This window comes from Hakea prostrata, chromosome 2, assembly GCF_041222555.1.
Source record: "Hakea prostrata isolate BN-2017 chromosome 2, UWA_Hpros_2, whole genome shotgun sequence".
NCBI lineage: Eukaryota > Viridiplantae > Streptophyta > Magnoliopsida > Proteales > Proteaceae > Hakea > Hakea prostrata.
Window position 1 is genome coordinate 1,586,217 of NC_142601.1, and position 13,311 is coordinate 1,599,527.

The following is a 13,311-nucleotide window of genomic DNA, read 5'->3' on the forward strand; positions in this document are numbered from 1 at the left end:
TTGGGTCTTATACGTACGCGAGGAAGGTAATCAAAAAAGAAAGAAGACGAGATCTTCATTCTTTTCTCACTTAGGAGCTGTGCGAGATGAAAGTCTCATGCACGGTTTTGAATGAGAGAAAGAAGTGAGGAATCCTCTTTTCGACTCTGACTCTCCCACTCCAGTCGTTGCTTTTCTTTTTGTTACTTCGGAAGTATTGCTTCAGCTTCAGCCACTCGAATTTTCGATATTCATTTTTATTTCTCATCAAATGAATGGCATCTTCTTCTGGAAATCCGAGCTATACTTAGATATTGGGGAATCTCATTGCTATTACTTAAACAAGCATGAAACATACTCTTGCATATTTGTCCATAGGTCTAATCGGATATGTAACTATTGGAATAATTGTTGGAGATTCAAATGATGGATATGCAAGCATGATAACTTATATGTTTTTCTATATCTCCATGAATCTGGGAACTTTGACTGGCATTGTATCATTTGGTCTATGTACCGGAACTGATAACATTCAAGATTATGGAAGATTATACACAAAAGATCCTTTTTGGCTCTCTCTTCAGCCCTATGTCTCTTATACCTAGGATTTCTTCCTCCACTAGCCTCCTAAGTGGGGATTTTAGAGAGTCAGAAGTGAGTGTCAGGTTTAATCACATCTACATTAAAGCTTGTTTAGTAATGTAAGTTGCCTTGGTAAGTCATATCAAAGGGAGCTTCATAGCATGTAAAATCTAGTTGCTAATTTGATTTGGTGATTGATATCCAGATCCTCCAGCCTTCGTCCTTTTCTTCTTTCCCCATTCTTTTGTTTTCTTGAACCTTCGGACTTCCAATAAATCTAAAATTGAAGATTAGGTTTATACATCAATCTGGCTATTAGATCTGTCTCAAACTTTAGTTACATCATTCCCCCCAGCCTTAATGACCTTGGATCTTAGTATGACCCCATTCTTAGTTCTTACGTGCCAGATATAAATATTTTGTTGAATTCTTGTATTCTTTGAAACCCCAAGAAACCCTTTATCTTCCAATTTAGCCATCCAAATCCAACCAAACTTTGGAGGATCATATATGTATATCATTCCCTACATTCCCTCCTATGTGACACATTTAGACGCAATTTCCATATCACAAGAATTTATCCGTCTCTCTCATGGGACGGGCTATGTATCCTTGATATTCGTTGAAACCTAATCCTTTCCCCTGAATCCAAACCCAAAGTTATTGGAGTTTTCACATAAATATATTACATCATTTTCAATTGATTTCATCCCATTACAACTCATACCATGGACCACTCCTCTCCCTCAACCCCCCTCCTTTTTTCCAGCCTTAAGCCAGAAGCGAAATTTCAATATACTGTATCGTGGTCCCATTTAAGTTGGTTATGTTTAAGATCTTGGTATATTTGCCCCTAGTTGATCCTATTCAATCTATGGCTACACATCAATCCCTAAAGAAGTAATTTGAAGCTAGATTGCATAAGAATTTTGGGTTCTTAAAGCAAGTCTCCACAACATATGTTCTTGAAGAGGGATTTTTTTTTTTTGATGAATGAATAATTAAATTAACAAAAGGAAAGAAACAACAAACAACCTCTAAACGGGAGGCTGGAATGAGGAATTGAGACCCCAAGAAACAACAATAAACCTGTTCCTTGGGTCTCGTCAACCGGGGGATATGGGGAAAAGAAGAAACTCTAGCATAAACATCAAAACAAATGGCCTTCCAAATCATGTCAATAGAGCGGGATTTGGAGGTCCATCTTCTAAGATTGTGCTCCCACCATAGATGATGAATAGTAGCACCGAATACTAGCTTACCAATTCGGTCACAAATGCAAGAACCATAAAAGCTTCTCAAAACCCAAGACCAATCCCTAGCAAATCCAAAGGAACGATGCAAACGGGGCCAAATAGAAGCAAAGGATTTTCTCCAAAGGGAGTTGGAGAAAGGGCAAAGGAAAAAATGTGATCAAGGTCCTCATGGTTACACCAACAAAGGGTGCAGTTTGGGTTAATAGGTGACGGCTAATGAGGAAGGCTTGGGTGGGAAGGGCAAGCATGAGGGCTCTCCAAAGTGTAAGAGAATGGCGGGGGATATGACCTTTAAACCAAATCAACGGGGGTCAGGCGAGAAGGGGATGGGGTACGGAGGAGGTCCCACAGTAATATCATGAGGGGAATTTGAAAGAGCTGGGAGAGAATTCCAGACTTGTGTGAGATAGAGGTGAGGGGGAGGGGTCCAAGTGCCATCGGAAATGGAGGAGGAATGGGGGATGGATTTGGGAATGCAAGATTGAAGAGGACTTTAGCTTCCTTTTTCCAGCATTTGCAAATGGCATAGCATGAACAGAAGGGAGAAAATAGAATTCAATGATGAAAGTGAAATGTAGGGGTGTCAATGGTGCGGTTTGGAGCGGTTTCGGGCTGGGCTTAACGGTTTCGGGCTGAAAACCCCCCAGCCCAAACACAGCCCATTTAAAAGATAACGGTTTCGGTGTGGTTTCGGTTTGGTGCGGTTTGGGTTCGGGTTGGTTAGCGGTTTGGGCTAACGGTTTGGATTCGGTTTGGGCTAACGGTTTGGACTAAATTAAAAATCAATATTGAAACTTATTTTTATTTTTCCTCAACTCTTCACACAAAAAACTACGATAGAGAGAGGAAGAAGACTCCAAGTAAATCTAGTGATGGCATTAGCTTGATGCCTTGATCCAAACACCCCCAACCCCAAAAAATAAAAAATTTAGATTCTTCTATCATGTGTAGGTCAACCTTACAATCTTCACCCAATGAAATTAGATTTATATGAAGGCTCAACTTAAAATTACTTGTGATAAGAAATAGATTTGCTAGAGAGTGGTAAAATGTGAAAGTAGCTGAACAAATAAAGTAAAATTGTAAAAGTGAAAATCCTTTATGAAACAGTGAAAGAAATTCTGCAACTAAAAGTGAAACCAGAAAGGCAGAAACGGTAAGGATTAACCGATTAAGGAATTAAGGCATTAGGTTCTTTTTTGTTTTTGGTAGAAAACTAAGGCGGTAGGTTTCTAAAATTAAATGAAATAGCCAAATAGGGTTTGCTACCGTTTTGGTAAAATTTAAAATTAAAATAATGAAAATTTTGAAATTTAAAATTTAAATTCTCAAGAATATGAAACGTGGCGTTTCTAAAATTAAATGAAAACTAAGGCGGTAGGTTTCTAAAATTAAATGAAATAGCCAAATAGGGTTTGCTACCGTTTTGGTAAAATTTAAAAATTAAAATAATGAAAATTTTGAAATTTAAAATTTAAATTCTTAATATGAAACGTGGGGTGGGTTGAAGTTGAACAATGAGTTAATGCGCCATAACCGTAAGGAATAAGGGTTTTTTTTTTTTTTTTAATTTTTTATTTATTCAAACGGGTTAACGGGCTGGGGTTCGGGCCTACCGGTTCGGGCTAGCGGGCCGCACATGGGCTGGCCCAGCCCAGCCCGAAACCGTTCGGGTTGAGGGTCTTCAGCCCAAACACAGCCCATTAAGGTTCGGTTCGGGCCGGTTCGGTCCGGTTTCAATGGTTCGGGTTAAAAATTGACACCCCTAGTGAAATGGTTTGTCGGAAGGTAGTGGGGATTCCCTTCCCCCCTTTCTTTTGAATCACCGAGTAGAATCACTTTCCATTTCTTTAACGTATGAATGTTCTTCCTCTCCTCCAGCATATTCTTCTTCTACTCGAGCATCTGCAAGTTGCTAAAGCACAATGGAAAGGAAAGTATAAAGAAAATTAGTTTTGTCATGGCTGAAGGGTAAACAACCCTCGAAAGGTTTGGTTTTATTTATATATTTTTATATATATATATATATATATATATATATATATATATATCAAATTTAATTTCTAATCTATGACATCATCATCTAATGATGGTGGCAAGAACAGTCTGGGGTGGGTTGTTTTTTACCAGTTGTAAAATGCAGGGGGCATTCAGGTAATTATATCAAAATTGGAGAGAGCAAGCTAGGGCATAGTACATGGGCGTCTGTAAGTGATTATCTGTAAAAGTTAAATAACCCAGTCAGTATGTACCAGTGCAGGTATGTGCTGTGCCCAATCCACTAGAGGAGCATAATATTGATGATGTCAAAGTTAAACCGGCTTGCTAGTTTTCTGATTTCAGCAGCCTGGGATTGGGGGAACTTAGGGGACTAGGCCGAAACTAAAGGAGAGAGAACACATAGAAGAGGGTGATATAAACCCCACATCAGGGGTTGTCTTCAGGATCCATCCAAGTGATCCAGCCATAAAACTACGGTTTTACAACCCTGTGGTTAGGGGGTAGGGCTGCTTTTGATTGGTTCTAGGGTTGGGAATAGGATAAGTAAAAGATGGGTAGGGGATGAAAATCCTATAAAGAACTAGGTTTTGGTTGAAGGGTTTGAAGATCTAAGTGAAAGAAGGCTAGGGTTTCTATGGTTTTGGGAATTCAGGGCAGCAAAAGAATCAGGGTTTAGATTTGGGTTTGGTTGGTCTGATTGGGCTGAAACTGAGAGGAAGGTCACTAGGGTTGGGGGGATGAGGTTCCTAAAGATTGTACAGATCTAACGGTCAGATTGCCATAAATCTGACCTTGAATTTTAGGTCTTTAGAGAAGTCCAATTCCAGAAAATTCTGAAAATAAAAGAAGGATATGTAAATTAGGGTTTAGGGGATAGATAGGACTAAGGTTGGGATCAAGAACTAGGGTAGGGGAGGGGGCGAGGTTTCCTGAAAGGAATGGGGATTTAGGTAAGGGTTTTGTGGGATCTAGGGATTAGGGTTTGAGAAAGAACTAGGGCTGCTGCAAGACTAGGGAGGGGAGGATGAAGGCTGTGATGGGGTGCAGGATTGGATGTAGGAAAAACTAGGTTTTGGGGATGGGGAGGGGTTACCGCAGGCTAGGGGAGAGGAGGAAAAGAGGGGCTGCAAATGGGGAAGGAGTAGAAGATAGGGGCTGGGTGGGAAATGTGTACTTGTTAGGGAGAGAGGGAGTTTAAAACTTGCAGCAAAATCAAGCACAACAGCAGCTGCAGGCTTCCTTCCTCGAGAAACCCGCGACTCCACTAGTTCACCTTCAAATCTCTAGCTTATTCATTAATCAAAATCTGTTGTCTTTACAAGCTAGGGGCTAGATTTATAGCCTTACATGAATAGGCTCATCACATGACTAAACATTAGAAGGTGACTTCTACTTGGACTCAAACTGGAAAGCAAACAAACTAGGAGTCTTAGCTAAATAAAAGTGCATACACAAAGGGACTTCTAATTTAAAAAGGATTCCCTTTTAAGATAGGACTCCTGCTATGAACCTTAACAAAGATGGACTTCTACTTTACTTGGGATTCCCACTCTACTGAGGACTCTCAAATATCTCATCCTAGAAAATGATTCAAATTACAAAACAAGGGTAGGAGTAGACTCCTTAGAGAAATTGGAATACAAACTAAGGGAATCCCTCTCTAATTGTTACCTAACTTGATTGGAATCAAAGACTAGCTCAATATCAAAATAAGCATAGGACTAGAATCCTAATAAGATTCTGGTTCTACTTAAGTTGGATTAGACCAAGGGATCCTGAAAATGACCAAATTGTCCCTATGATGGCCGAATTTCCCTGGTTCAAAGCTTATATACGTAGAATTTCGATGTCCGAAGTAAAAGAAGCTTCAAAGAGGATGAAACTCGGCAAGACACAAGGTCCTGATGAAATCCCAATTGAAGTATGGAAGAGCTTAAGAACCCATGGACTAGTTTGATTGACTAAGTTGTTTAATAAGATTATGAGCACATGGAAAATGCCAGATGAATGGAGGAGAAGCGTCGTGGTTCCAATTTACAAAAATAAAGGAGATATTCAAAGTTGTAATATCTATAGAGGCATTAAATTGATGAGCCATACGATGAAATTATGGGAGAGAATAATTAAAATCCGTTTGAGACACTTAACTACAGTTCCTAATGGAGAGGTATAGAGAATGTAGGAAAGACCTTCATATGGTATTTATTGACCTAGAAAAAACTTATGATAGAGTCCCTAGAGCGTTAATTTGGCAAGTACTAGAGAAAAGAAGTGTTGCAAGTAAATATGTAGATATAGTTAAGGATATGTATGATGGTTCGGTGACTAGTGTTAGAACAGTGGGGGACAAAGTAATGAATTCCCGATAATAGTTGGGCTACATCTAGGGTCAACTTTAAGCCCATATCTATTTGCACTAGTAATGGATGAATTAACTAAAGACATTCAAGATGAGGTCCCCTAGTGTATGCTTTTTGCGAATGATATTGTGTTGATTGATGAGTGATTGTTTTAGGTACCTAGGTTCAATCCTAAGTAAAAGAGGTGATTTAGAGGATGAGGTTTCCCAAAGAATTAAAATAGGGTGGATGAAGTGGAGAGGTGTGTCCGGGGTCTTATGTGATTGGCGTATTCCATTAAAGCTTAAAGAAAAATTTTATAGGACTGTTGTTCGACCAGCTATGATGTACGGTGCAGAGTGTTGGGCTGTTAAAAAGAATCATATAAATAAACTCAATGTAATAGAAATGAGGATGCTAAGATGGATGAGTGACAAAACTAGGATGTATAAGATAAGAAATGATCATATTAGATTTGGTATGGGAGTTGCTCCCTAAGTGATAAGCTTCGAAAAAGTCGTTTGAGGTGGCATGGCCACGTTCAACGGAGACCTATAAATGCCCCTGTACGGAGAAGTGATATAATCCATATTGAAGGAACTAGAAGAGCTAGGGGTAGACCTAAGAAAACCTTAGGAGAAGTGGTGAAAAAGGATATGTATAGCTCAGGCCTTGTATCTAGCATGGCCTCGAACATATTTGATTGGAGGGCAAGAATCCATGTAGCCGACCCCATTTAGTTGGGAGTCTTGGGACAAGGCTTATTGTTGTTGTTGTTGGCCGAATTTCCCTGGGTTGTTGGCAAGGCCATGGGGTACTAGTAACCTCTCTAGGCCTTCTTTGAGTGGTCTTGGATCCAGTTTACATCAGAGGGTGATATCAAAAGAAGAATAAAGAATTCAAATCCGAAATTCTTTGTTAAGTTCCACATGTCAGTCAGGTTTTTGCATGGATTTAAAGATCCACCAAAAAATAAAAGCATCTTATTATCTGACTAATGAAAATCAGAAAACTAATATGGAAACTGCTATCCATGGAGGAGAAAAAGGACCGCAAATAGGGGGACAGCTGATTCAATTATATATTTTCCTCCCTAGAATCATCCCTAAAATTGAAAGTAAACTAGGAAACATAATCTAGCTAACTAGGAATCAGGAAAACAAAACATTAAGGAACTAAAGATTTAAGATAAATAGCACATTGGGCAAACATCCAATTGTGACATCATCTAACACATTGCAACGTGCACAATAATGCAGATCACCGCTTGGCTATGTTTCCAGTGTAGAGATGCTCTCTGTGTTTTCTTGCATAGAGAAGTTCTTTGTAAAATGAAATGCATGGTTTAATGTTTTCCTACGTAGTTCTTTTGTCCTATGTGAATTAGTGTAGGTTTTAATTGAGTATATAGGGACTAGGCAGGATCAATGTGACTAAACTCCATGTAAGAATTGGTGGGCTCTGCTTATCCTGACAAATCAAGGTTAGGATCTTTAAAGACTGATCAAGGTCATCAAATTCATCTGTCAATTCTTAATTGCAATCTGAATGTGGTTATGTTTTTAGTTACACCCAATTTCTTAAGTTTTTCTTATCAAAAAAATTCTTTAGTTCTGAATTGTTATCCTGAGTAGGAGACTTTGGAAAAGTAATTTCTTTCTGCTTTATAATTCATTGCTTTCTTGTTGGGATTATGCTTTCTTTGTCAGTGTGTCACAACCAATGGGTTTGAACTCACAAGGATGACACTAGTAGATGTTGATGGACAGGTACAAACTATCTATTCCACATCCAGTTCTTGCTTTCTGAAGGATTCCATAATTTGCGTCAATTTTACTTTTCTGACATCTAGTTCTTATGACCTGAAACCAGTTCCAGGAACTTTTATTTTTTATGATTTGTTTCATAAGAACTGTTTACTGGGCAATATTAAGTTGTGCTATTGCTACCTGTTAGTTGCATATTCAGAACTTGGAAATAGACTCGGCTGCCAAGCAGGGTGTAGGGCTGCGCATATATTCCATAGCCAGACCCTGTAGTAGCCTCATGCACTGGGACCATGGTTCGATCTTGACCCAAGAGAGAGGAGATGGGGGTCAAAAACAAGACTATTTGGGTGATTAATCTGCATCACCATTCTTCGTTATAAGCTGTATGATTGTGCTATGGAATTTTACATTTAGTTTCAAACGAATGTGTCAATCACACAAAACTTTGGACACATTCCCACTTCCTCCATTCTATATTGATTCTCTGCATGCCAGATATTTTGTTTTTGTTCTACTTTAGCATGAAACCTTTTAATTCCATGGTTGAACTACGCGACTCTAACTTGGCTTTAATCGTAGCTTTGTCACATCTGCCAAAACAATAGCATCAGAAAAAAGCATATATTAAGGAGCCTCATCTTAAATGTCTAGTTAAACCATCTATGATAAGAGCAAACAAATGAGGGCTTAATGCTACTCTGTGATCTAACCCAATTTTGTTCGAGAATTCACTGCCTTGGTCATTGTTCCATCATAATACATCTCTAACTATGTTCACATATCTACTTGAAACATATCTCTTCGGCAGTATTTTCCAAATTTACTATCTAGGACTCTATAGATTTTTTCTACGTCAATAAAGACCATATGGAGATCTTTCTTACAATCTCTAGACCTTTCCACAAGTCTCCAAATTAGGTACATAGATTTCATGCTGGATCTTCCCAGCATAAAAACAAATTGGTTATTCTTATTTTTAGTTTCTTGTCTCAGCTAGAGTGTGATGTAATCCACCACATCTTGTTTGAGCTTGATCTCCATAGATGGACTACCAAATCCCGTGTTTCTCAGGTGATTTGGCAAGCCATCTGTATGGACGTAAACCCAAAACAAACAAACAAACAAACAAAAATCCCCTTACCTTACCCCCAACACCTGTTAGATACCCTAAGGAACAGGCTGATTGTTGTTATTTGGGGTTTAGATCCCTCTGACTTGTTTGCTAGCTTGTGACATCTCTTGATCCAATCCCTCCCTCCCTTTATGTTTTGCCATTCCAGTTTGTTTGGGTTCCTCTCACTATGGAGGCTGCTACTTCAATTTAATTTAATTCCTTATATACCCAAAAAGAAAATCGGGTGTGGTAATAGCCCTGACCGACCGAATGATTATCCAATTAGGTTACCTTACTGGATATGTCTTTTTATTTTTTATAAACCAGTAAAGTTCCATGTACATGCACGCAAGTATTTTTTTAAAGTATAATATTGGAAAAAATGCAATATAAAAGATAAGAAATACTAATTTTAAGAATATATAAGGGTTAACGAAAATGTTAATTTCTTATTGTTTTGGTTTGTTTTTCATTTTCCATCTTTTTTCTGCCCCTTCTTTCCTCCCATGTAATGTTTTTCCTTTTCTGTGTTTATATACCATGTCCCCATTCCTTCTCCCCTCTATTGTAGACATATATTTAATATATATATATATTCCTTTTCCCCTCTTTTGTAGACATTATTGAAGTGTGGGTTTTTTTTGTGGTTGGGGAAGGGTAAGACTTTTTCCCCCAAAAAAAAAAGTAGTCGGGCCAATAGGAGAAGAGAGGTGTTTTGGTTGGGGAAAATTTAATTGTATGGAAGATTGGATAGATTTTTTTCCTATTTCTGTGGGTTTGTGATGGACCCTTGGTTACACGAGTCTATACTTGTGGGGCCAGGCAGGGTGTTTGTTAAACCAGCAGTTGAAGTAATTCTAATAGATGAGAAATAGGAGGAAGCAGTAATAAAGATGAGTAAATGGAACACGTGGAGGCCAAAGGTGGGGGGGGGCATTATGCAATCAGCTAGGGACTGCTGGAAGGCTGATTTAGGAGGAGAGGAAAGGGGATTCAGGCATCAAAGAAGAACAAAGTTGTTTTTGGTAGCAAGCTACTGTGGGGGAGGACTCGACTGTAGGTAATCCAGATATATTTGCTTAAATTTTTTCATTCTAATTTTTCTGCTATTCTGGAAATCTACTGTGCTGCATGAAGATCTTAACAAGTTGGCATCAAAGCATGTTCAATCCCAGGGAAATGGTTAGTTCGAGAATGGATGGAAGGGCGGAGGAATTAAAGAGGGATGTATGGGAATTGCATACGACTGCCCAGGAATTGAGGGGGCAACTTGTGGCCCTTCAATCCAAACTCAGTTCCCTCTTACAAGAGGTTAAAAGATAGGTAACAATACAAATTGCTTATGGAAGAGATGAGGACGTACATGTGAAAAGGAAATCTAGGAAGGCATGGGAGAGAATTACAAATTTCGGACAGGATAGGGAATGGGAAGCAACTCGCTAGCATTAGGACAAAAAACTTTAGTACTAAGGCTCTTAGTAAATATATCGGCTGGTTGATTTTCTTCAAAAAAATAAAAATAATAAGATAAATACAAACAAGATCCGTTTCAATTTTCTCTTCGATGAATTGTTGGTCAATCATTGCATGCTTGTTCTATGATAAACCGGGTTCTGAGCTACGCTGATTTCTAACTTATTATCTGAATATAGCTGCATCTTATGTCTGCACATAGATCCTGAAGCAACCACCCTAATCATAGTAACTCACATATAACTTGGGCCGTTGCTTTGAATTCAGCATCAACAGTAGATTTGGCTACAAACAAGTAACCAAATTTCCACCTACATAGTTACAATAACCAGAAGTAGATCTCCCATGATCCAGACACCTAGCCCAATCTGCTTCTGTGTAGGCTTCAACGGTGTGATGTCCATGGGAAGCATTACTATATTCATCTTGGCTAATGGTGGCCTCCTGATAGTCAACCATAGGTTTGATTAAATCCTTTAGCTGCCAAATTTAGCCTCATGTCTATCTCGCTGTACCATTAGCTTTGGTCTTAACCATGAATATGAAATTGCAACCAGCACTAGCAGTCCTTTTTTTGCTTGTAAAGCAACCAGATCCCACATTTTATTTTTTCTTTCAAAGCTTTCATTTCTTCCCTGCTTCTTTCCAGTGAGATTGAGCTAGTGCTTCCTACCAGTTGTTGTGAATACAAATAAAGGACGAAGAAATAAAAGATTGGAAACCAAATGCTAATGAGTGGTATGTTACAAAATCATCAATAGGATGTTTAGTATATGTTCTTCGTTGTTTACATAGTGCAATTGGTAAATCCAATGAGGGGTTGGAGATAGGAGCAAAAGTAGATCTCACCAGGATTGACAACTATAGGACCTAAAGTTGGTGCTTCCGATTGACCTAGTATAACTGTTGGAGGTGTTTCTTGCTAGGCTTCCTTCTAAGAATGGTATATCTTTGGGGGGGTTGTAAGGTAGGTTGCTTTGCTTACCAAGTTTCTGTCTCTGAAATAATGGCTGTTGTTCTTGTCTAGTTGCCCCTTCAAGATGGGCATCGTCAGTGGGAATCTCCATAGTAGGAATAAGGACCAAAACCTCTTTGCCGGACTCACTCTCCCCTTGAAGAGATGTAAGGGAAAAGTATAAAATGGTTTCTTGAAAGACCACATCCATGGTAACAAACAATTCACAAGAAGGTGGGTGATAGCACTTGTTCCCTCTTTGGGCAGTAGAATATCTAAAACAAATACACCGCTGCTTGTGAGGGGGTCTAGTTTACCGTGGGTATGATGATTCTGAGCAAGACAACAAACCAGAAATTTTATTAAGGAACTGTGAAGCATGCAGAAGCCAAAAGGAGGTCGAGGGGGCAGTGTTGCTGCAATTTTTGTGATGGCATCCGATTAATGAGGTATGCAGCCAAAAGTATTGCATCTCCCCAACAATGAGGGGGAACATTCATAGTGAACATTAATTAACGAGCAACCTCAAGGAGATGGTGGTTTTAGTTTGGCCACCCCATTTTTGGTAGGTGTATCGACACAATCTAGCCTGATGGATGATGCCTTAATGAATCAACTAAAACTGAAATTTGCCTGGTCACCATTTTATGAAAATTTGGCAGCTAGTGAAAATCACTTTTTTTTTATGCAATAAATAAACCCAAGTGGTTTGAGTACAATCATCTATAATAGTAGCAGACTAGCAAAATTCGGAAGAAGACATGAAACTGGAAGGACCCCAAACATTAGAGTCAATAACAAATAAAGGAACATCACTGCAATTGTTAGAAATTGGATAAACATGTTCGTTTTGTTAAAGTGCAAGCATCATAATGGAAGTCATTTAAATACATCTCTTAACTAAGTGAGGAAAAAGTTTAGATAAAGTAGCCAAGGTAGGATGACTGAGACAACGATGCCAATAAAGTGTAGTAAATAAAGCTGGGGTAAAAGAACCAAAATGGTGACCGTACTCAACGCTAAAGGAGAGCAGGCAAGGACGACCCACCATCTCGTTTGCCACTGCCAATCGTACGTCTCATTCTGAGTCCTAATAGACACAATGAGATAGAAAGTTATATTGCAATTTATGTAATGAGTAAGGCTACTAATAGATAGATCATAGAAGATTAGCAGAAAATTTGGGAACATGTAATACAGATAATAACTGTAATAAGGGAGGATAGTTAATAGTTCCCTTTCCAAAAATTGGGAAAGAGAACCATCAACAAATTGTGCAATTATTAGAAACTATAGAGTAGTAATGGAAAAGATTGTGAACTAGTCATGTGATTAGTTTTGCCGGAGTTAATGATCCAAACCAGAAAAAAATACTTGAGGTACAAGAATGCTCAGTAGGGGTAACCATTGTAGAAGAAGCATTAACACCAGACATCGATGTAGAGGAAGACAAGTTGAGCTTGGTCATCAACTAATGTAGGTAGGTGATGGTATTCATCTGAAGAGAGAGGTGCCAGTGCACTAAAAGGGTCATCAATAGTGGCTTGAGAAGCCCCAAGCCTCGTATTTTAGCCCCTTCATGGTAGGCAGCTGGATGGCTATGAAGCTGCATTTTTTTCTTCTTCTTTCTATGTAATGTTCATGACCATAGTAATCACACTTGATGGGAATGCAAGTAGACTTATCAGAGTCAGCACTGCAATACTTACATGCAGGAAAAGACAGACCATAGAAGGACCACCAGAGCTAGCAACAAGAGTCAATCTTTCAATTGCAATAGTATGCATTATTGCACTACATACACAAAGCCTATTCAAGGGTGGGGATGGCTCATGGAAAGCAT

The 13,311-nt window shown here is 38.8% G+C and overlaps 1 protein-coding gene across 2 annotated transcripts in view; it reads left to right on the plus strand.

Annotated features, from left to right (window-relative positions):
• LOC149023193 (Polynucleotidyl transferase, ribonuclease H-like superfamily protein) overlaps positions 1-13,311 on the plus strand; it is a 59,787-nt gene that overhangs the window by 23,281 nt on the left and 23,195 nt on the right. For both annotated transcript variants that reach the window (XM_089143751.1, XM_089143749.1), the window contains one exon: positions 7,867-7,926. In XM_089143751.1, coding sequence (XP_088999877.1) covers positions 7,867-7,926 — 60 coding nt within the window. The remainder of the gene's footprint in view (positions 1-7,866; positions 7,927-13,311) is intronic.